The 25,780-nt window shown below is 42.0% G+C and overlaps 1 protein-coding gene across 2 annotated transcripts in view; it reads left to right on the top strand.

Annotated features, from left to right (window-relative positions):
- Positions 1–25,780, top strand: part of CPAMD8 (C3 and PZP like alpha-2-macroglobulin domain containing 8) — a 1,045,838-nt gene that overhangs the window by 134,679 nt on the left and 885,379 nt on the right. For both annotated transcript variants that reach the window (XM_085640012.1, XM_085640011.1), the window contains exons 7-9: positions 9,787–9,841; positions 10,840–10,953; positions 16,502–16,586. In XM_085640012.1, coding sequence (XP_085496138.1) covers positions 9,787–9,841; positions 10,840–10,953; positions 16,502–16,586 — 254 coding nt within the window. The remainder of the gene's footprint in view (positions 1–9,786; positions 9,842–10,839; positions 10,954–16,501; positions 16,587–25,780) is intronic.

The raw sequence follows: 25,780 nt of genomic DNA, 5'->3' as shown, positions 1-25,780 counted from the left end.
AAATATCCACAAGATTGAACAATAATACATGCTCATAGAGTCCCTGCCTAAACTGGAGACTCTTGTGGGTCAAATCTGTATGTTTAAATGTAGTAATCTGCAGATCGTGATCGTAAACAATGTATTATTGTTTTTTAAAAGACTTGAAATGCTCAGAGGTAATATTGTAAACAATGGCTACTGATAATACAGAGTTACTATTATATGTTAAAATTTAGATCAGGCTCTTGCACCTTCCAAATCTACTGATACAATCTCTGCTGATTACTTGACTAAGACCCCATGCCCTTTATATCCAACTATCACAGTAATCCCGAATGTCCCCTGCTCCAACCGGTTTGGTCCTATTGAACCTATGGATGAACCTGTAGGAGTTGAACCTTCGGAAGCTATAACACAGGTTACATCCCTCACTACTTCTCTGCCAGGACCTCAAGGTGCAAACGCAGCTATGAAGAGCTCCCTGGTGGATAATGAACTGCTGTACAGTAAAATGAACGAGCTTTGTACTCAACTTGGGCTACTATCAGCAAATGTATTGACTCTCAAATCTAAGCTTATGTGTAGTTGCTGCTGCAGTTGTGTGAATTCTGGGAAACCACTTAGCAGGGCGATGTCTTCTTCTTCTGGGGTAGACAGGGATGAAGGGTTGGTTATTGACCCCGTTCTTGGAAGAGACAAGGAGAAACGTTGCATAGAGGAGCCTACTGGTCCCAGTCCTTTTAATAATTCCACTTACTTGGCGTCTGTAAAACAGATTCAGCAAAAGGAATCATTCCCTCTGGCCATGAGCCCCAATTTTGTATTTACGAATCCCCCTGCATTATTACTCGAGTGGGTTACCAACCGGTTGTTAGTGTGTGAATCTTCTATCAGAAGACGACCGCATCATTCTGCTACTTCTGTGGTCCCCCCTATCTTACTATGTCAACCGGCTCTGCTTATTGTCCTCCTATACGGAGTTTTCTCCTGAAGTCTGATCACCAATTACCTAGGGACAAGGGTAAATCTAATAGGTCCATTTACATGGTACGGGTTCCAAAATTGAATGCAGGTGACAGGGAGGATACGGAGGCATTGATCAATAAGGTGACCTATTGGTTAAGACTCGAGCGGAGTTGTCTATCTATAATAAGATCTGATATTGTATTTGCAAAAAGACGCCCAACTCCATTCTTGCAGTATGATCATAGCCACATTGTCCTATGTACTAATCATTTAGTTGAAAATGTAATCAATTTTGAACTACGTACTTGTGACTATGCTGGGAAAAAACAAACCGGAATACAATTAAAAGCAAACTCCCCACTGCAGAGGGCTCAGACGGGTCAACAGAATGAGGGCTATATTAATGCAGCTGCTGTTCCTAATACTGGCACTTCTTCCCTACTGTCTCCCATGAACGCACTGGACTGATTGTATAAAAGGCCTGTGTGCTTAAACAACAATTTGGGCAATAAGAGCCCTGGGGTAACGGGGGTTATAAAGACTGACTGTGGCTTAACCCATGCTGCTGATCAAACGTCCTCTTTGGGTGGACTCAATATTAAGGTTGCTTTGCAAGACAAGGCCCAGAGTACACTTGGGATGCATGAGAATGGTGATTGTAATATATAACGATCCTTTGATGAGTATATTAGACCACAAGGTATGGCAGAGCCTAGTATCATTACTAACATAGTCGATGGCTCTAATAATTTTCTGAGCCTAAATTTATTTTCCTGGAATGTTGCAGGTATTAGCCTGAAACTATGTGACCAGGATTGGCTGAGTTATAGTGCGAGTTATGATGTGTGTCTACTACAGGAGACATGGGCTACAGAGAGAGTTTATATAGATGGATACACATGCCTAAATGTAGATGCTAAACCAGCACTTAACTTTGGTAGAGCTAGTGGAGGGCTCTTAACTTTGATTAAGAATGGTTGCTTCAGCACCTTTACCGCTATAGAAATAGACTGCTTAGATTTAATGGGAACTTTAGTTACCCTACCCACTGGTCTTTCTTTGGCAATATTTAATATTAATGTCAGGTAAACTCGGTCGAATGACTCGTCTACGACTCTAGCACTATACTGGATAACTTATCCCTGGATACAAGAATTATAGTGGCGGGAGATTTTAACACCCCCTTTGAACCCTGCTCTCTTTTAACTGAGATCACTGTGTAGGAAGACGAGCAGTAGGGAATTCCTAAATTGCTCGCGCCCCCAAGGAAAAACCTTACAACATGTGCATTCCAAATAGTCTCACTGGTTATTGGCAGAGGTCTTAGAGCCCTCAATGGTCGTACTATCTCTGACCCTCTGTGTGCACCAACATTTAAGAGAGGTATTTGTGCCAGTATAATTGATTATGTATTAATTGATGTGAGAATGTGGCCCCTACTAGCTGATATGAAAATTAATGTTAGGTCTGATAGTGATCATAACTCTCTCGAGGTGACACTTGCTGGAGAGCCTCTGGTACATGGGTGTGCTGCCATAAACACGAATGTCCCTGTAGCACTAGTAACCAATAATCGTCGAGCCGTTAAACGGCCTAAAGTTATGGCAAATCCAGAGGTCTACTCAAAACTTTACAAACAGTTTGTTACCTCTTTTGACCAATATGAGGGGATAGATCCAGCAAGAATACCTATCTTATCAGTCTACACTCAGCTGTTTGATGGTCTCCAAAAGATATTTTATAAAGAGGTGATTATTACGAATACGGTACATTCTAGGTATCATGTCTGGTTTGACTCCGCTTGTAAAGTAGCTAAGAGTTCACTAAAGTCTGCTATTGCTGAGGGTGATAGAGGTGAAATTCGCATCGCCAGAGGAATCTACAAATCCCAACTTTGACAGGCTAGAAGAGATTGGGAAGACAAGTTCTGGCAGGACCTACTCATAGCTAGTAAGATCAAGGACAGTAGATCATTCTGGAAATTAGTAGCACAAAATCACCTTGAAAGAGCTAAGTACCCGAGTTTTAATATATCTCCCGAAAATTGAGTGGCCCATTTTTTATCACTTTACTCGCTAAGGAAGCCAGATGACATTGATAGGTGACTAATATAGTAGAGGATGCTACTTTACCTTCCATAGAGCAAGAGCTGTATAGCTGCTCTGTCAAGTTCAGTCTTGAAGAGACAAATAGTGCAATACAGTCTCTCAAACTAGATAAAGCATCAGGCCTGATAAAATTCCAGGTGACCTTTTTAAGTCAGAGCCACTTATTTGGTCAACTTTTTTAAACCTTTTATCGAATGCAATCTCGGCCGGGGGAGCGATCCCTGATTCATGGAGGGGGGCCGAGATAATAACTATTTTTAAAAAGGGTGACGCTAACAACCCAGCTGATTACAGGCCAATTAGCCTGTTAGACAATGCTCAAAAAGTTTTTAGTCGCCAAATACTGATCAAATTAACAGAATGGATGGAAGAAAAACTCTCCCTTTCAATCAGGCTTCAGAACTAAAATTAGCACCATAGATCAGATTTTTAGATTTATTCTATTGTATTGGAAAACTGTGCTTTTACGTAAGGGTACGTTGTACGTAGCATTTATTGACCTTAGAGCTGCCTTTGATCTTATCCCCCGTTCCAACTTGTGGCAGGTTCTTTTTAATATAGGCGTTCCCAGTAATCTTGTACATCTATTGAGTAAATTACATGAGAATAATTATGCCCAAGTACGTTGGAGACCAAGTGGAGAACTGATTAATCGTATTCCAATTGAACGGGGTGTCAGGCAAGGCTGTGTGCTTGCCCCCACTTTGTTTTCTCTTTATCTAAACGATGTGGTCAAGGTTTTGGAAAATTGTATAAATGACTCTCCAATGCTAAATAACAGGAAGGTACCGATCCTACTTTTTGCAGATGACTCCCTACTCATTTCAAAGTCTCCCAAGAGTCTCCAGACCCTAGTTAATCAATTCCTAGGCTTCTGCAATGAGAGGGGACTCGAGCTAAATGTTAGCAAAACAAAATTTATGATTTTAGGCAAGGGGACCAAGAAAGGTAAAACGAGTATTCGGGTTGGTAAAGACGTCCTTGAGAGGGTTGATAATTTTGACTACTTAGGAGTACGATTTATGGATAGTTTTAAATGGCAAGATCAGATCACGAAAAGTACATTTCTTATTGAGCCCAGGTCAAATTCTATTTTGAGAACACAAAAAAGGACGGTATCTCATGTAGTATCCCCCGTCATGGAGATTTACCATGCTAAGGCGCAAGGGGCTGCTCTTTACGGGGCTGAAGTCTGGGGTCATGTTGATGTCCAGCCCCTGGCACTGGTAGAAAATAGATTTGTTAGGAAAATGTCATGCCTTCCCCATAGTACACCCCTTATTCCACTGTATTTAGAACTGGGATTAAAAAGAGTAACAGATCTAGTGGCCCTGAAAGTATTGACTTATTGGGTTCGTCTCTGGTGTACACTGGAGCTTGCTGATTATAGGGATTCCCTGTGTGAAGTTCTAAATATACCAGGTGCCAGATCACTTCCATGGATTAAACACGTGTATTTGTGGTTGGGAAAGTTAGGTCTTTCCAGATTTTGGGCTGATCCTACTAAATGTAAGATAATTGATATACACCTTCTCAAAACTACCTATTGGAACTTTATTAATGAATGTATATTAAGATAAAGTTCTGTAGGATCTTTGACTAATACATTTCTTGATTTTAAATCTACTCCACTACTAGAGGATTACATGGATTTTATACCCTTTGCTTGCCCTAAATATCTCTTCATACGGTTTCGTTTGGGGATATTACCTATAAGATCATTCACCCACAAATGGAATCAAGCACAGCCAGTTCTGACCTGCCCAATGTGTAATCAGTGTGACGAAAATGAATCACATTTGCTATTTTTCTGTCCGGAGTATTCCTCCCCTAGTAGGAGGTGGATTATTCCAATTTTTTGCGAACTGGGGTTTGCACAATATCAAATAGCACTAAGGATTCTAAAAACTGACCTCTCCCCTAGAACTGTTGTAGCTGTTAGCAAATTTTTAGAGGCAGTTTGGTACAAGCGCAATGCAATTTTAAAAATTAGACCAGTGTAAAGATCATGAGTTGCACTTTACCGTTTACCTATATCAATGAACTGTTTTTCTTCTAGTACTGTTCTATTTGGTGTGATTTTATGGTACTGTTTGCAGCCTTGTTTTATATATAGTTTTAACGCACCCGGCACTTTACATCAGGGTCTTTCACTGATAAGAGTAGATATTATACATTACTTCTATTATTGTATCTGATTCTGAAGCATTCTGCATTTTAAACATGGACGTATTGCTGCTACTATTGTATATATATCTGTGTATTTTTATTGTTATTTTAATGTTTGGGCTGTTGGTTGAAACTTTGATGGTTATAATGACCGAATAAAGTTTTATATATAATCTACAGAGTTACTATTATATGTTAAAATTTATATAGAATATTTTCAAGTGATTAAGTTATTTTTTATGCATGTTGGGATTTATATTTTTTGTAACCAATTTCATTGCATTTATGTAGACAGCTAGTTATTCTACACATCACAGTTCATCAAAGAAAAGGAAAAAAGGGGTGTGATTATGACAGGCTAATGATAACATCTACTTCGATTCACGTAGGCCAGCCTCCTTATACAGATAAATCATCGTAAGCCCACCATTTCCGCCACACTCTCTCATGTTTTTGAGGACATCTACGAGCCTCATACATAGGCTTTTGCTGTGGCGCACACTAGTTCATCCCTGTACGCCAAACTGATAGTGAAGGTGTTGCAGATTGCTTCCACAAGTGCGCTATATCTCGCTTGGCCACTAGGCCGGCCAAGCCCATGAACAATCACTCAGCGCGTGTACCCCCCAGTTCCTCCACCAGCCACAGTAAGGCCACTTTAGGGGTTAACCCAATGGGCGGCCTAGGCCCTCAGTAATTCCCCTTGCCAACCCGCTCCAGAATGGCATCACCCCCGAGCAGTTTCATGCAACATGCAAGAGGTCAGAAGAGGGCTGTTTACAGCGTACACACAGGCAACCGGCAGCAGGGAACATCTGTTGTATGCGTGAGGGGGACAGGTAGGTCACATGGAAGTAATTTATCTAGGTCATACGCAGCGGCGCTGAGATGGCCAGCCCTCTAGGGGCCATACAAACCTCTCGCCAATCATCTTGGTCTAAGGCTCCCACCCAACCAACCCATTTCTGGCGAAGGGAGTCAAAGTTATCCGGGGCATGGATAATCAATGTATGATAGAATCGGGTAATCGATAACTTCCCCAATTGCACCATGTTTCCCTTCGTTTCTAGCGGGCTGTGTTCTGGGATTTGTGTGCCAGAAAGGAGGTGTGTTGCCAGGGCGTCGCGTTTGGAGAAGGCAAAAAAACTGTATGTGGGCTAAGGCATAGTTCCAGTCCCACTGATGGAATCCCTTCAGGTCAGAGATCTGAAGAAGCCACAAGTCACACCGCATGGGCATGAGTTTGGTTAGCCTATAGTCCTAAAGAATCTAGTGCATCGCTGCCCTCTAACAGTATATTGCCACTCGGGGACAGGAGGGTGTCTCCCCAGACACCGGGTCCCCATATAGAACGCTGTGAAGGCCCTCGAATCCCACTGAATGAAGTTCCAGGCGGTATGCTGCATCATCTCACCTTTCTGTAACCCATTTGTTAATGGGCACTAGTTGCGCAGCCAGGTAGTACACGTAAAGATCAGAGAATCCCAGTCCCCCTTCAAAGGGCGATTTGCGTGTCGCTGCAAAGGCCACCTTGTGGTGCTTCCCGGCCCAGATAAAGGAAGTCAGCTTGGAGGTTAGGGAGCAGAACCATTGTCTGGGTATGGGGTATGGGAAGGTCGCTAACATGGAATTTATAAAGATTTGGGGTTGGAGAGTGATTTTTTTAATTCAATTAAAATGTGACTTCTATTTTGCCATTAGTAATTTAAAAATGATTCTTTTTTTTATTAATCTGTTTTTTGGGCTTTATAGGGGTTTTGAATGTATAGTGTTTTAATTTTGTTAATGTATTACACATTCAAAATATCATTATTTTCTACTTTTACTTTAATACTAAGGCCCTGATTATGATGTCTGTTGGAGTTGCCTCCGACCAACATCATCGCGATTCTAGACCGGCGGACCGCCGCTCGGTAGTCGAGACCGCAGCATTACAATGCAACCACACATGGTGCGGTCGCATACAAGCTTCCATAGAGAAATGGGAGATTCTGTTAATCCCTGCACCATCGCGGTGCAGGGATTAACATTGGGGCACCGTTGGTTCGCCTCGGGCCACAACCGGAGGCTGTGGAGGAATAGGGGCCCTACTAGAGGCCCCCAAAATCGCTTTCTGTCTGGCTTTCCAAGTCCGAAAGCCCGACATGGAAAGCCTGTCGGAAACCAACATCGTAATCTCGACGGCGGAAAAGCCGTCCTCAGGGATTACGATGGGGCCTCCGACTTGCCGATGGGCTCTTCGGAATCCAGTCGAAATGACCGGCTGGTTTCACTTTCGACTGCTGGCATTGTAATGTGGCGGTGAAAAGCATAGCCTACAAGTTGAGTCGGAAAGCCCCCAACCTGCATTAGAGTACCTTCTCTGCCAAAGTGAAGTTCCACACACACATCATTAAAAGTCTTGCAGAACTTAAGAATTCAGAAAGAGGAAACTACTCCCTCTCAACTGCCTCCCTGCACTTCCAACAGCACGGCGAAGTAAGGGCCCTCGGAGGTTGGGCCATGTGTCCGCCTGCCCTATTTAGAGTGGGTCAATACAGTGTCAGGTTTGACTGTCTGTCACCAGCAGGTAAAACCTAGTGGTAAGAGGCAGTGAAAATTGCATAAGTACCAGCACGACATGGGAGAAAACTCAAAGGGCAAGGGAGTTGTTACTTTTTTTATTTTAAAAAACAAAATCTCGCGCTGGGATTTAATTTTTGAAAATAAAAAAAGTTGAAAGTTTGATGTATGGCTCCATCATGTTGAAGGAGTCATCCATCAAACTTTCAAAGCCTTTGCAGGAACCTATGTGATAGTGGTCCCTGTAAATGCTGGGTTGGCGGACTTCTCTAAATTTGATGGATGGAGTACTCTCACCATGGCGGAAATAAAGTACCATGGCGACGGTACTTGATCCATCTGCCAAAGTGAAAATCCAAGAATAGTAAATATGATACCCAGCCCCAAAATATATGTTAATTAATTAAAAATTAAAATGTATTTAAAGTAATGTTAATATACTTTTAAAATGTTGAAAATATATGAGAGGATATTTATTTTTACTTATTTTGTTATTTTAAAAACAATTTCATATTTTTCTTATTCTATTTTATGTAAATTATTTTTTATAATGTAAAATTTAAAAACAATCTAAAATATCTTTCTAATAATTTTATTTTAAAACATAGTCAATACATAATTAAAAGATGCATTAAAATAAAATATAAAATATTTTTTTAAAGCTGTGCAATTTTTTAGAATTTTAAATTAATTTTAATTGAATACATACATTATTTCTAAATAACATCAATATTTTGTAAACTATAATTTGTTTAATATTTTTGTTAATTTTAATGTTAATTTTAAAAGGCTATATGGTTGAAATGATTTTTTAATTAGATTTATTTTATTATAATATTTTGGATTCAATAATTTGGTATTTTAGTTATACGAAAAACGTTTTTGTGTGCTAACCTATACTTTAACATCACATTATTGTGGGTCGATTTTATTGATGTCAATATTCAGTTGCACAATCCAAAACTTACTGGCATTATAGGTAGTGTATCAAATTTATGTGAAGACCCAAAGATGCGCTGGTGACAAAACCCACGAGTAAAATAAATATCTTTGCTTCCATACTGTGGGGAAAATTAACATAGAAGAAAACCTCTTTCATACCCTGGAACTAAAAGAAGTACTTTGTCGACATTTGAAAATAAAGGGACCAGGATCTATGGGAATCCATATCAAATGTTAAATGTATGACAGCTGTTCTTATGAAGGCAAGATGCGAAACTAAGAGGGGCATTTGTGTGAAAACTAAAGGGATGCTGATCCTCTCACCACCCTACTTCCTATCCTTTCTGGTTCACTTTGAGACCGTTTTGGCCAATTCAGTTACCAATAACCAGAAAGACTGAGGTAAATATTCTGACTTTTGTTGGATGTGATCATAAAATTATCAGTAAATGCTAAGGTTCAAGGCATACTTATAAGTGAATTAATGCTAAAGGAGCCAGTCAAGTTGCTCAGAGTGAGTGTGTGTATTGCAATGAATTAGGGCAGACAGGGAAATGACAAGTGAAATCCCACGCAGGTGAAATGGGTGCATTGCATCAACTCAGCCTCCCTGTTAGAAAGGATTTAAGCCATTTTAATTAAATTCCTCAGAGGTCAAGATCGTATAGTCTGTGCAGGAGGATAGCATGGTGGGTGCCAAGGATTGCTCACGCAGTGAGTAGCCTCCCGACTCAATTGAGTTACATTTCCGCTATTGTGTAGTTCATTTTAACAGTTAACTGACTCTGCCCTGAGCCTCGCAGAAGCCAGCTCGGGCAGCACCTAATAGGCAATTCTGATTAACATATGATTGTTGTGGAGGCACTGCCTCATGCTCTGAAGGTTTGGAGGGTAGAATAAGTTTGATGATGTTCTCAGAGACCTGGGCACTAATAACGAATATGCTCATCATATCATACCAGAGATTTGCCAATCATGGCAAATCAGAAAACCTGATGGGAATGGTATCTGTTGAACAACTTCTAATGTTAAACACTATTGCCAAACTGATTTCTAGGACCCACATGGCTCCAGGATGATCCAGTGGAGTGATCTGAAGCCCTTCTGCTGTGGTGAGTGTAAATTATTTTGTTTGACTGTTTACCTTGGTATGAGAGAGGCGTGAATGCAATAATTGAACTATCAATTTAAACAAGCATTGGCAAAGCCAGTTGATCTTGTCTGTTAGACCTATGAGCGTTGCAATTTTTTTTAGCCATGTTTTAGAGAATAGCGACTGTTGTGCAGCTTGACTATAAAAAAAAGTGCAGTGATCAGGCCGCCATGTTGTTTCATAGGCGCATGTATGCATTTATCCATGCATGCATGAGCCTGCAAAATGACTGGGTGGTATTTTTTCTTTTGTTTACCCATCCGAGATTGAAAAAGGAGCACAAAAACGCTGTTTTAAAACACAATTCAAAGAGCTTAAAAGAAAATGCATTTTTTTTTTAAAGGATAACCGAGTTGAGGGTTGGCGGAGAAGCTATTAGGAGGGCGGTGAGAAAAACAATATATTGGACAGGGGGAGAAGCAACATGAGAAAAAGGAAGCAATGTGAACCGTGGAAGGGGAAAATGCAGACAGAGGCGAGAGAGCGCAAAATAATTGTGGGTGAGGGGAGAGAAGCGCATGGGTGAGAGAGAATAACGTGGAGGGTGAGGAGAAAACCACATGAGGGAGAAAGCTGAAAAATACATGCACTCATAAAATGCTTAAACAAAAAAAAGTCGTTCCCTGAAAGCAAGCAGTGAAAGCATGGAAACCAACCAATCAAAGAAACGGTAAAGAGGCTGTGCTTTATCGGAGGGGGAAACACAAGACTGACAAACTGGAACACGAAAGAGGCAAATGAGAGTGACAGTAAAGCCAATCAATTGTAGGCAGGACAGTCCGCATGTCCCACTGTATGTTGGATGCTAACAATGTCTTTCGCAATTTAGTAAAAATGAATGTCCATCTGAATCTCAGAAAGGTCTAGTTTTGAGCCAGAAAAATTAATTCAATGATTTTTTTTTCTCCAGAAAATGTTTGATGTTTGAAAAAAAATGTAAATATTTTTGTCTTCCAGGCATAGTAAATATGAGTTTTCCCTTGTCTGATCAGCCCGTCTTTGGAGAATGGTTTATATTTGCTGAAGCTCAGGGACAGACCTACAACAAATCTTTTGAAGTACAGAAATATGGTGAGTAAGATTGGGGTCAAGGAGCAGGGGTTGTAAGAGGCAATCAAACCATAGTAGACACAACTTCTATAATTCCATTACAAATTTTTGTCTATAGTTTTGGCAAATAGGACTTCAAGGCATGCGACTAGCTTAGGGCATGGAGACCAATGGTCAGACTCCAGCTTTGGACAATTCTAAACCTTGCTGCTAAAACCGCCGGAAAGAGTTTTATCAACCTATATTCTTTAGATAAAGGACAAAGACTGAAAGGGCGTGTTATCTGGCATACTGCTTTCCTCCTAGCCAGCTGGGTCAAAATATTACTGTGTGTTTTTTAAGGAAAGATTGAATTGGCCCCAAAGTATTCTGCAAACCTACCAAACTATTTATATTAGTTTTTAGTCCCGTCGCTTAGTCCATTACTCAAAGGCCCAAAGCGAAACTGACACATCAAGGATGCACCTGGCCCCAATGTAAGCAAGGAAGGGTAGTAAATGTAGCCATAATGTAGGTTTAGTTGGCTCCTCGCAATGCTGGGCACCAGTGCTACTGCACCTTCAGCACGAATAATACTCACAGACTGTCTCCTGTGCACACAATCTACTGCGACATCACTCCCAGGCCTAAGGCCCAAATCAGTCCGTCTGCCTCTTCATGTAAAAAAAAAAAAAAAAGGAAAAATAAATCTCGCCTCTCTGTTGCTTAGGCCCTGTACCCTTCTCAGAAAAGGGTAACATGGTATTGCTAGTAAGGAAAATCTGCATGTAAACGGAGGTCAACGGTGGCGGGATATATGCAGACTAGCGTACCGATGCATTTTTAAGTTTACAAAAACAGTTCCCATACTTTTTGTTAGAAACCTCCATCCCTGAATGTTTAATGTGGACATTGATGCACCTCTGGCTGAAAGTGAAGAGTTGGGGGAACAGGTCTCTTGTGCAGAGAAGCCTATGAAGGGATAGAGGGGTAGCTTAAGAAACAGGCCTTCTCATCAGGGTGCCTGCTAACCGAAAGAAATGTAAATGTGTGAAGGTGGTTAATCGCCAAATGTAAAGGCTTCTCGGGAGCTAGTATGGGTTTTAATTGAAGGAGTCGCTTGAAGCTTCATGGCGACAAAGATTTATTCTTTTTGAGAGGTAATGTAAGGGTGTTATCAGCTGTCTTTTGCATTTCTGCCTTTTAACGGACTCAAATAAAAATGTTGGCTGTAGGTACAGTCTAATAAGGTACTACTAAAACATATACTTTGAAAGCAGTTGTTTTATCCTAAGCACAAAATCATTTTGTTGCAACCTGCCTTAGACATTGTGTAATACAATTTTAAAATAATGACACACATTTACAGAGCTTTCTGTCACTGGCTGGGACCTAATAGTACTATAAATACACAAGTCACTATTCTCCACTGCATCAACCAGGATTCAAATATGTGACTGTCTGGTCAAACACACACAGACATCTGCAGTGATCGCATTAACCAACTGAGGTTTCAGAACGTAAGAGAGTGCATTTCCCACTGGTTAGTTTAACTTGCATTTTATTTTCATCTAAGGTGTATGTATTATTTTATATGCAGTTGGGTGAAAGTGAAAAAACAGCAAAATAGTTACAGAATATTTTGTTCCTTTTAACCAGGTGTTTGACCCCACCACATTAATTGACTGAAGTAGCACTCAGGATCACAGTTCCAAATACTTTTTTAATGTACATTAACGTTTGCATGTAAATGAACGCAGCCTGGAAATGCACCCAATAAATAAGTAATGCTTCCAAGCCATCTCCATTTATAAGTACCTTGCTGAGGCATTTGTGCCCCTCTTGGAATTCAACCGTGGACCTCCATGGGGAGAGCCACATAGCTTGAAGACCTCTGCTTTAGGCCGAGGAATGAATTGAATACTGGATTTTGCTGAAGCCTGGGTATGGCCTTTTTGTGTGCTCCTAACAAGATGATGTTTAATGAGTCGACACACAATAGGATTGGGACTCTGGTTTAATCAATCTTGTTTCTTAAACAAAGGATATTTTAAAGCACCATGAGATGATGTGTGTTACTTGTGTTGGTCTGCTCTTTGTAAAAGCGGATCCTACAACTCTCCCATTAAATAGGGGGTGTGGCAGCTCCCCACTCCCTCTGCCACCTGTCTGGTTTTGCCTCAGCCACTGGAAAGGGAGACTATGACTTAGCGTATTGCCAGTGGTCCCGTTTTCAGTTTTTGTTCTTTGAATGTTGTCTGCATACATGTAGAACTGTAATCCATTGTTCTTTGAGGATCTTGTTTTCTACTGTGTCACAGGCTGCAGGCGGGCACACTAACATCAATATTTCCTTGTGACTGGCAGCCATGGAGGAAAGAAGATACTTTCTGATTTCAGCCACTGTAGTTTCCTTACCACTGACAGTTATGAAGCCTGCATTACTGTCATGTAACCTGTTGATGGATTCAATGAACTGTTAAAGCTGATTGGTGACATCTAGTATTTTGCTTAGGAAGGACAGATTCAAGATGGGGCTGCAGTTTACCAAATATAATGGGCTTTCTTTATGTTGCTGTGAATTAGCCATTTTCAGAGCGAGACGTTCATGATCCTTGATACTCAGATCTAAGCGGATGGTGAAAGCTGAGCAAGGTTTAATGAGGACGTGTGAGGCCTTTCTTTTTACATGTTGCATTGTTTCCTTGCAGTACATTCATGTTGTACAAGGTACAGTAGTAAGACTATCAAAGTGGTGCCTGGGTTGTGCTGAACAGTGAAGGTCCTATGTCCCCTGAATATCCGCCATCTAGTAGCTAGGAGCAAAAATGTTATAATATAAAAACCTTTTCTATGTTTGGTGAGTGTTGACTATAGTGGAGACCCAGTCTGTGACCATTTTAGATTCTTTTTGTTTTCGGCTGTTGGATGTGGTGGTGCACCAAGGAAAATGCTGAAAGAGCAGCGATGGATTATGGGAAGCTATTGAAAACTTTGAGCACTTGCCAATCTCTGCTCTGAATCAAAGTTTTTTTCCACAGTTTTTTAGGGGTTTCTTCAACTTGCTTGGAGAATGGTATTGTTACTAGGTGGTGTCCCCGAGATTCTTTAAAGCATTACCACAATTTCCAAGTTCTGCCTAAATTGCCATAGAAAGTTCTCTGTAAATGATGAACATCCAGTATGTATGTGCTGTCTGCAGAGAGACCATAGCCCAATTTCTGCGACACTTGCTATCTCTTTAAACCAAAGACTTAGATCCACAGAGACAAAGTACATCCTGCCAACTGCACAGCAGCAGACATGCTAGGCATATCTAAGCTTGGGAAGAAGAGGAAGAGGGTGTTGTCGATTTAGTAAATGGGTTTTTCCAATGACGAGGCTGAAAGAGCTAAGGGCGAACACCAAGATGACTCAGACCTTAAAGTTATCCAGCAGGAGGTCGAAGTTGTCATCCTAGTAAGGACCCTAGGCCTTCAGCGGCAAACTTTAAGAAATCCCTGGAAATGTCAAAAGACAAGGCATCAAAATTGCCTAAAAACAGACATAGCCAAAGTCTTCTCGCTAGAAAGTACAGCACAAACATAAGCCCTCCACGGCACAAAAGATCACAGTTGAAGGAGCTTGAGAAACTTCCCTTCCTACTGGGACGAAACAAAAAGCCACAGGTAAGGGGCTCGACTTCAGAGTATAATCAAGCTTTGGGAGGGAAGGATGAACAGGCACATTTGAGGGACAAGTTGCATGAGGATAAGAAAGCCTCCAACATTAGTGACATGGAGAGGAAAAAGAGTGCACTCAAGGCAGAGATAGAATAGCTAGAAAAAAAAGCCTTTGAGGAGTCAATGTAGTAACATAAAATTCCCTAATCCTCTTGGCATAAAAAAGCTGAGAGGAGACGGAGACGTTTTGGTCTGCAGAACCAACGCTGGAGGTAGAAGCAGGTCCAAAATTGGGGGAGGAGGACTTAATGTATGCACAACATGAGTCAGAGGGAGCAGAGTTTGAGGCACAGATTGAGGAAACGACACCTTGGGCAGACATGAAGGCTGAATCTCTTCAAGGTTAAGTGAGCACCTATCCTACAAGGCCATCTCCCTCAGATGACATTTCCACTTACCATGGGGTGGTAAAGAGAGATGCAGACACCTTTGGGTGAAGATGGCGGTGGAAAGGGAAAACACATGTTTTCTTCCGGAAACTCTGAGCCCTGATTATAGGAGACATCAGTTTCTTCCCATGCTACCAAGCATTCTGGAGCATGGGAGGGAGGTTCCTCCAAAACATGCATCTGCCAAACCAGGCACTCCTAGGATAGTAAAGAAATGCAGTGCATCCACTGAGGACATTCTTGGAACAACTTAAAAGAGCCATGTCCCTGGCATCCTTGGGCCCTCCTCTAGACAAGGATAGTAAAAGGATAGAGGCAGTGGGTAGAACGATGAAAAGGACATCAGCTACTCAGTAGTATACCACCAACTTTAAGACAAGGAAGAACTAATGTCATACCTGCCTGAGGAATACCACATAAGGGCTAAAACAGTCATAGAGGAAGGGAAGAAAACAGCCAACTACTGCTCTAAGTCTGTATTAAATGCAGCTGACAACGCAAGGAGACAATTCGCTATAGGGACATTAATGAGGAGACATGGCTGGCTATGCGTTTCAGGTTTCAAAACAAAAGTCCAGGCCAACATCACTGATATGCTCCTAACAGGAACCATCTACCTGGGCCACAGGTAGACAACAGTCTGGAAGGCATGGTAAGGTCAATTGAGACTGCTAAGACCACGGCTGCATTTCACACATATAGATCTTTTGGTAGAAGAGAAGCCATCACAGATAGGTGAGAGCAAGGAAGAGTTTATTTCATTCCCATATCACAATATTCTCCTACAGGTACACACATTAGCCAAATGCAACAGTGACAACAGCAGTACGAAGAAAGGGCTTTTATTCGTGTCAGAGGCAAGTTCAGAGGTGGAACCTTCAGGGTAGCTCCCTCTCAATCCAAAAGTGACCTCTTGGGAAACCTCCCCACATAGCCTGTTAAAGGCTGTTCACCTTCTCCACCAATTCGGGTTTTCAATAAATTGGAAAAAATCACCCCCTCCCTAGAAAAAAGGAAATCCTTCCTGGGGCAAAGCTAGATACTCTAAAAGTAAAATCATACACAAATATGAGAAGAGTACAAGCACTGCAAGGTCCAATTCACCATTACCAGAGGGGGGTAATGGTGAGTTGAAAACACTAATGCAGGCAAGCGCAGCAGGAGGGCAAATGTTTTCCATGAGTGGGGACTAGAACACGAGCTGATAGACACACCTTTTCATGACAGAAGGAAACACAAAAGGCCAGTCCTTCACATCCAGGAGGAACCATCTACTGTCACTGGGAAAGGCAGTTTTGAAAAGCTGGTATGGGAGGTTTGGCTACACCTTTCTTCCGCTACCTCTGATGCCTCTAGTGAGACAGAAGTTCAAGGCACCTAATTCCTCGAACACCACTCCTGTGATCCACTTATATCTGTCAGAGTGTTTCTTGCAATACACTTCTTCAAGTATATATCTTCTCTGTCTCTTTATTGCAGTTTTACCCAAGTTTGAATTGATGATCAACCCTCCTCCATACATCCGCGATATTAACACCTGTGAAAAGGCTACGGTGCATGCAAGGTAAAGTAGTACGATGCAGTTACATGTTTTTAAATATGACCTTTAGATGTTTTCTGCTAAATAACCCAGACACATCACCGTTGTCTCAAATGATATACACATAGAAAAGTTATCCAGACATTTCTGAGTAGTGTTTAGGCTTCACAAATTGAATAATCAGAAGGACTGCACAAGGACTGGGGGCACAGAGCTTTTCATCCCCCCTTACTTGAACTGTACTGAAAAAATGGAATAATGTTAAGACTAAAGAGACCAGAGTGCCGGGAGGCTTACTGTGAGCCTGAATAGGACAAGACGAGCACTGGAGGGCTCCCACAATATTTTCTTTGTGATCTTTATAAAGCTACTTACTTAATTTAAAAGCTAATGTGGGCCTAATACCGTATAAAAGCAAGCTTTGATAATATCTGCATGCTTAGTGATGGAGTCAGATTGCCCTGCTGCTACCCGTACACTACCTGTAATGTCTGGAGAAAGCACTGCAGTTCCATATATTCTGCTTCCCATGTCAGTACTGTAGGTGTTCTGTGTTTCTGAAAGTGCCTGAATTGTTGCTGTCTATGCTATACCTCGTCAGGGTGCTAGAAATGCTTTCTCTTAGCTGCCTTGTGTACGCCACACTATTTTCCATCAAATTACCTCCGAATTATACCAGTTTACAACTGATACCCATTCAAATAATGATCTCTTTGCTGAGACCACAAACAACTATCGCAATTGTTCAATAAAAAGTATAGCTACACAGCTCAAAATGTAAGCACTATTGAATTAGAAGAATAACAACCCTACTGAGAAGTTTCAGCATTGTTCAATTCAGAATATGTCATCTCTGCTGAGATGCTCTGAAACCGTCATTTTAAAGGCACATTGGCCTTGCTGAGATGTACTAATGAAGTGTCATTATACGTATAGCATCCCTTTTGAAAAGTAGAAGTTTCTGTTCTATTCAAATTATGGCAGCGACACTTTGAAATGTTTGTAACAATGGACTTAAAGTGTCCTAATTCTGTTAACACGCTCTAAAGAATGTCCCATTAAAATATAACATGTCTGCTCAGAAGAGCCTGAACTGTCCATTTTATGTATTCCATTGCTGGGGTGAAAGCAGGGCAGTTGTGTTGAGAAAAGCCCCCACCGTCTTATTTGGAAAATAAACATCTCCTCTTCTGCACCTGAATCCATGTGACACCTCTACCAGTGCTGCTGAGAAGTGCTTGTTCTGGTTGACTCTGAGTAGGGCAGCCTTTCTAGGAAGTGCCCATACTGTTCAGGTACAAGTACAACAGCTCTGCTGAGAAGTGTTTGCAGCGCCCTATGCAAGGCGTAGCAACAGTAATGAGTCATGGCTGCCTCTCAACAGTGTGACAGCCATGCCCAGGAATGTCCTACCTGTCACATTACAAGTACAGCAGCCTCTTAAGGAGGGGGCAGGGGCTGCTTCTTTACGCTGCTCACAAAGGGCCTCATGTAGGTAAATACATTTTACCGTTTCTTAAATACCGAGCCGTACCGAATCGGTAAATTAGAATCGGTAAGTTATATGTAGGTAAAAATTCGGTAACAGTTACCGATTCGGTAACATTCGGTAATCACGAATCGGAATTCACCGATGGTGGTATTTACCGAATCGGTAAATACCGAGGTGGTATGTACCGAATCGGTAAATACCGAGGTGGTATTTACCGAATCGGAAAATACCGAGGATACTACCACCTTCCCTTTACTAAGAAGCTAATATGATCATTATGCTAATAGAAGGTCTCTTAGGCTTGAATAGGGGACCCCATACCTCAAAGATCAGCTTAGTGAAATCACATCACAGGAGCATCAGGAGTCTTCTCGCAGGAAGGCTCGTCTTCGGTCTGAATAATAAACATGATGTCTGTGATATTAAAAGCACCAACTTTCAGGTATTTGCAGCTGCGCGTGTGTTATGGCTAAATAGTGGGTCGATCAACCTAGAGTGGAAAACATGCATTGTGTAATATTCCAGACTGTTTGACACACCATGTACAGACCAAGGTCGCTGCGCAGAGCTTGGGATGGTAACAACAGATTGCTCACGTGTGAAGCAAGTCTCGAGTCAGCAGTTTATTTAAGAAATAACATGTAAACGCAGTGTCGTGTTCAAAGACAAAAAGATGGCTTTCTAACATTTAACGTGGTTATGCGAACTTAACAATGTATGTACGTATTCAGGGAGAACTCACTACACGCCCCCTTGATCGAAGCACTATTTAATAGGCAAGAAAAGAGAGAACGCAGAGTTCAGTTTCGTCAGAGCAGAACAAGGCGTAACCAATGCTGCGCCAAAGTCCGAAACTACAAAAAATAGCAGCATAGAATTCCCAAAAAAAATGCAAGTATATGAAAAAACTCAAAACGACCATCAGGAAGAGAAAAAAGAGAAATAAAAGAAATAAATGTTGCGCCAGGGTGCTGTCCAGTAGCAAGGCGCAATGGACGACAGTCCAGTTAATCCATGAATGTATAGGCAGCATATGTGGCCACTGCTTCCAACAAAAAATCGTTTGCAGGGCCACTAAAAGTCTCAGCCATCCAATTAAGTAAAGAAAAGGAACATACGTGTTCTCCAACCATCGGAGCCTCTAGCACAATCAGAGGGCACCCGGAATGTTCCTCCAAATAGCTCATAGCCAAGAAGTCGTAGGCGGCCGCAGAGATGTCCCAATTACCCAGGATACCATGAGCCGCACCACAGGCCATAATCCGGACACCAGAACAGGCCAACTCGTGAGACACTAAGGGCCTCATCAGTCGATCGAAATCCGGCACCGGAGACACCATGTTGGTCAAGCACAAATCCAGAGGCCATTCAAAGGGACAATCCAGGCAGTGAAATACAGGTTGTACGCAGGTGAAGTAGGAATACCTGAAGGATAATCCATAAGCCAGGCTCAAAGTCGCCAATGGCAAAGTACCATAAAAGTCAAGCATCCTATCACGAAGAAGATGCAGACGGGACAGGTGCTCGTGTGGCACAGAAGGAGCAGCCATTCCGGAGTATAAAAAGGAAAAGCAGCACACCTGCCACTAGCGCCAGAAGCAGCGGGACACCTCCAAAGATGCTCGAGAAAAGTGAATGAAAAAATGCCGGAATCACACCAAAAATAGTTTGGAAAGAGGTCACGAGACCCGAGCCCACAAGTTTAAAAAAATGAGCCAGGCCGGTCGTGGACGAGGCATTGAAAATAGTTTGGATCAAAGAGCCGAAATGCAGGGGGAGGTCAGTATTCAGAAGCGCCTGTACCTCAGTGCGCGTATTAGCAACGTGAAGGACAAATGTTTCACGAGAGGAAGTCAAAGGCACCTCTTTTTGGGACAATAGCGCTCTTATTCTGCTCAACTTGTTGAACTCTGCTTTCAAGGTTGGAATCGAAGGCCAGATGGAAACATCCAGCCGCCCATGCGGGGGTGGAAAAAGAACATTATTGCAGCAGACAACTTTCTGCGAGACAGTTACTATGTACGGGATTCCCACTAACATCCCGCAGCAAGCTTCATTATTCTAAATTAAATAACTACCGTTTGCAAGCAGCGTGAAAGAAGGTGTAATCACAGGCACTGGGATACCTCGTAGGACGCACGCCAAATTCGGGGCTTGTACATTGCATGCGCCGTGTAATTGAATGTGCCTACATACCAAGGAATGGTCTGGTGTTGTGGTACATTCCTCGCCTTTCAAATAAACCTCAGTTCCGTCCCTAGTACATCTATACGTAAAGGGGAGGGACCAAACCTCATGTATGAAAGCGGTGCCCAGCGGTTCATACCTACCCAAAGCATAATGTTTCATACAAGACGTAAACTTAAAAAGCGCGAAAGGGAGAGTTTTCAATCCGTGTACTGACCACGTAGCTGAATTGATCTCCGCTACAGAGAAAGGCAACGGTTCTAACTTTTCAATCTGTAACAATGAATATGTAGCATCCTTCATGGACATAAATCGCTGCTTGTCAGTAAGGTTGTAGGGAAGGAATAACGATGTAGTGTTCAGATAGTCCCAAGGGACCCTCCCTGCCTTTAACGTCTGCAACGTCCATGCAAACTGCATAACAGAACGCCACTGGTTTTGACCATGATATAACACAGACATATCATCATGCACAATATCAACAACCGAAGAAACAATATTGTCTAATGTATAAATCCTAGAAGAGAGAGTGCTAATGGTATTATCTATAACGGCTAAAACCTTCTCCATGTTTGCTTGATCAATAGCTCTCAATCTGGAAGCCGCCTCAATCTGCGACAACTTCCAGACTTCGTTGTAAATAGCATACGCCCACCTTTTGGTTCTGCCACCCACAGGACCCTTAACAAAATCATTCAAATCGGTATGCACATTGATGGAGTGGGTGGACTTCCTGTTCCTGTAGATGTGCTCTGTGTCAGCTGGTGGACAGATTGGGATGTGTGTACCATCAATACAGCCGATGACATGGGGGAACTGTGCCATGTGATAAAAGTCTGTTTTTGTTTTCTGCAGTGCAGCCTGTGTGTTGGGGAAGCTGATGTAGTGGTGCATTCTCTGCATCATGGCATCCAGGAACTTCCTGAAGAAACGTGACAGGCAACTCTGGTATACACCACCCACCGCAGCTATCACCACCTGATAACTGCCAGATGCCAGCAGATGTAGGCTGCAGAGCACCTGCACATGTGGGGGTATGGCGTGCGCCCTTCTTATTGGCTGGTCCAGGAGTGGGTGAAGGTCCCTGATTAAGTCCATGATGGTTTGGGGGTGTAGCCTGTACCTCTCATGTATCTCTGCATCAGTCAGCTGGAATAGTGTGATGCGCTGTCTGTAGATGCGTTCCTCCCGTCGCCAAACCCTCAGTCCTGCTGCCTGTAGACGTAGGCGCCTTGCAATGACATACATAGCGGCCATGTTGTCCACGCTGTTGCATTTTGGGATTGCTTATATGCACTGTTGATGGTTACCACCTGCTTTCAATCCGTGTTAATTACCGACTCTTATTTACCGATTTTCTTGGATTTCTTAATTACCGAGTGCTCCTACATGTCATTTTAATTTTTACCACTTCATATTTACCACTTCATATTTACCGATTCGTTAAGTATGTATTCGGTAAATCTGATTCGGTATTTTAGAATTCGGTAAATATGATTCGGTATTTACCGCCTCATATTTACCGAAAAGTCGTTTTTGGACTCCTACATCTCACTTGTCTGTATACCGGTCGGTAACGGCATATTTACCGAAAATCGGCCGTTACCGACCGGTATTTGGCTACCTACATGAGGCCCAATGTGTGCTACACCTTCTCAGTGGATCGACTGGATTTCAGACCCAGGAGCTCCATCACAAGCGCTCACTTTTCAGACTAACCGGCACTTTAAACTACCATTGTTGGATACACATATTTAAACCTGGTTAAAACCTGAATACCAACACTTTTTCAAACTCAACCCGCAACTGCTCATGACTGTTTAAAAAAACATCTCTGCTGGATATACCAATGCCTGTTAAGAAACGACCATGCACACCCAAAATCTTTCGCAGGGAACTAACAGCTTCCTGTGAAGCCGTTACTAACATGGACTGCGAGGCATTTTCTTTTAAACTAAGCAGATTAAGTCAGATATTATTCGCTCGACTACTGATATCTCGACCACCCGGGGCAAATAAAAACTGAAAACAGCTTGCAATTTGACAATGTCTCCATCCTGGGAGATTTTAATTTCCATCTGGAAGCAGTGGATGATAAAGAAACAGCTGCTCTTCTCGATATCGCAAAGTCCTCAGGACTCAATCAGATAATAATGGAAACCACACATACAGTCGGTCATACTCTGCTGGTCTTTTTACAAATAATCCTTTCCTATAATATTTAAATTTGCTCCTGTGGTATGGTCAGATCACCATGTAATCATTTTTAATATTGAAAACCCAAGTAGGCAGGATCAACCAATCAAATCTACGGAACACATTAAAACTAGAGCCTGGAATGAAATCAATAAAGAATCACTAGTCCAATTATTAAGATACAATCAACCCATAATTCCTTTCCATGCAGAATTGGCATTAAACTCAGATTGGTTGTCTGACACCTGTCGAAAGGTGGCCTCCACCAAATACATCTATCTTAATAGAAAGGAACCATCAGCCCCCTGGTTTACAGAGGCCCGCTAGAAAAACAAAAAAAATATTGGCCTATAGACACGCCTTATCGAACTATAAAATCCTTATTATTAAGGAAAAAAGTAACTATTTTACCTCAATAATTGAGAAGGCTTTCGATTCGAACAAGAAACTATTTCAGGTGGTTACCAAACTTACATCGACCCCTAACAACAATGCCTCCAATCACAGTCAACAGTTTTGCAACACCTTAGCCTGCACTTTTAAAGAAAAGGTTGATGAGATTTTTTAAATATTCGATAAAACTAATAATCACCTTAAGAGTGAACAGACAACACCCATAGCACAAGACTTTGCACCATTGCTAGAATTTACAGCTACCACCCCAGAGCAAGTGTTAACTCTTCTCATGCAAAACAAATCAGGCTCTCCTAATGATCCTTGCCCTCCTAAAATACTGAAATTAACACTGGATATTATCGCAACAAACCTGTCCGACATTTTTAACATCATGATATCCACAGGGGTATTCCCTTCCATTTGGAAACAAGCGTCCATCCTCCCACTGATAAAAAACCTAATCAGAACTCTATGGACCCCAACAACTATCACCCAATATCAATACTCCTGTTTCCTTCGAAAATCATTGAAAATATTTTGAATATAGAATTATCAAAATACATTCAGAATAGTTCAATCCTAGATTAAACAGAGGTTGGTTTTAGACCAGGACATAGCACTGAGACCGCACTGTCAAAGCAACAGAAGAGATTAGAATGACACTTGACGGAGGTGGATCCGCAGTCCTCTTCCTGCCGGATCTATCAGCTACGTTTGATACAGTGGACCATAACATCTTGATTCACCTCTAGCAGTAATAGGATTAAGGATAAGGCTCTGGCGCTGCTCACCTCCTTTCTCAAAGGCAGGAAACAAACTTTGGCACTGGGGAAATTTGAATCAACACCGTATATTCTACCAGGTGGGGTGCCACAGGGATCGTCATTGAGCCTGACCCTTTTTAAGATTTCTGTGGCTAAGTTGGCCCCACTCATTAAAAAGGTCAATTTACAGCTAACGTCTTATGCTGATGACACCCAATTGGCAGTCACTGCCTCGAATAAAGATTCCACAGGTCCGCAAAGATGTCACAACAGTATGGAGACAGTCAGCAGCTGGATGAGTAGGCAATGTTTTTAAACTCAATTTGGGAAAAACAGAGGTTAATATATTTGGGAATCCCTCCCCAAACTGGTGGCCAGAACAACGGAGTCAACCTCCAACTCCTTACCTTAAAGCTAAAAACATGGGAGTCATCATTGATGACAAACTTAACATGGGTGCCCAAGTGTCCTCGGTGGTTTCATCAGCCTACCACACCCTCAGAATGATCATAAAAATACTGCCATATATTCCTAATAACTTCAGGAAAAATTTGATTACTTCATTAGTCCTCTCAAAATTGGATTATTGCAACAGTCTTTACTTGACTATACAAGAAAAGCATGTAAATAAGTTGCAACTTGTGCAAAATGCTGCAGCCAGATTGATTCTAAATTTGCTTAAATCTCATCCTCTTTCCCAGGGACTTCGAGAGCTACATTGGCTTTTGATACACAATCGAGCTAAATTCAAAGCCTTATGCCTTGCACATAAGGGACTCTACAATAGTGGTCCAGAATTTCTTAGGAAGGCGTTTAGATGGTACATTCCCAGTAGAGCCTTACGATCCGCAAATTCAAAAACTTTAGTAGTTCCTAAGATTGAAAAGGCAAATTGGGGCGGCAGGAGTACAGCAAAACTCTATGGAACGACCTCCCAGCTTGTATTAGAGACATTCCCTCCTTGTCGGTATTTAGGAAGGAGATTAAGACCTGGCTTTATATCAATTGATGCGTCAGTTTTAGCTTGCTCAGCTTTCAGTTAGCGCCAAGACACCCAAGCGTAATCGAGCACTCTACAAATTTCCTTAAAATAACAAAGCATTGATCTATGTATAGGGTCAAATCAAACTAGCTAAAAAAAAAACTGGTTGATTAGTGGCCACTGTAACAAGCATTTACAATGCAATAGGTCTCGTATTGACGCGAGTTTGAGCTATTGGCATTGCAAATAACAATGTGTTTTCTTTTTTTTTTCTTTTTTTTTTTTTTCTCAAAGATATTTTTTATTAAAGTTTTGCAACAGACATCTGAGATAATATCAGTGCCGCATCCCACGCAGGTAAGCCAAATAGTGCAGTAACAGACTAAAGGCCGCAAACAGTACCATGACCAGTAGAAATCAAGCTCCATCCAAATTGAATGCTCCAGATCAAGGGTACAGTGTCAAAACATTAAGGAGCTTGAGAGGAGACTTCTCTAATTCAAATCGAGAGGCAGCATTCGTCCTTGATTGTCCCCTACTCTTTATAACAGCTCATCTTATCTATAACATGGCATACATGACACATAATAAGCAGTAGGCCTTTAACATTGTACCTCAGATGTACAAAAAAAGAAAAAACGAAGACACCATAAAGAAAAAAGAATCAAAACACCCCTCCCTTAAACCCACCCCCCCTCCCTCCCCGTGGTGGCAGCAACAATCATACAGTGAAAAGGTCACCTGATATTGGAATCGTGATGAAAATTGAAAGAGGTGAAGCGCTCTTATGGAGGCGGGACAGACAGCGGAGGGAAGACCTCGAGAAAGGAAGGCGACCAAGGGACCCCATTTAAACTCAAAGTTCTTGTAGTTATCCCTAAAGATGTCAGACATATGCTCCAAACTAAGCAGGTTCCAAAGGCGGGAGTGCCAAAGGGCAATAGCTGGTGCCTCCTTTCCCTTCCAAGCGGCCGCCAAGGTAATCTTAGCTGCTCCAAGACATAGCCACATGATCCTTATGTCAGCTCGGATCTGATGTTCCAGGAATGGATCCTGAAGCCCCAGAAGTGTGTGTGCCATGGTAGAGGGGATGGGATATTCCAGCATACCTCTTATGTGTGCCAGGATTTCCTCCCAAAAGGGGCGGATGGACGGGCAATCCCACCATATGTGCTGAAAATCTCCTAGCAGCCCGCAGCCC

The sequence above is a fragment of the Triturus cristatus genome, chromosome 12 (assembly GCF_964204655.1).
Source record: "Triturus cristatus chromosome 12, aTriCri1.1, whole genome shotgun sequence".
NCBI lineage: Eukaryota > Metazoa > Chordata > Amphibia > Caudata > Salamandridae > Triturus > Triturus cristatus.
The sequence above is the reverse complement of the archived record's forward strand: the minus strand, read 5'-3'. Positions and strand labels throughout refer to the sequence as shown.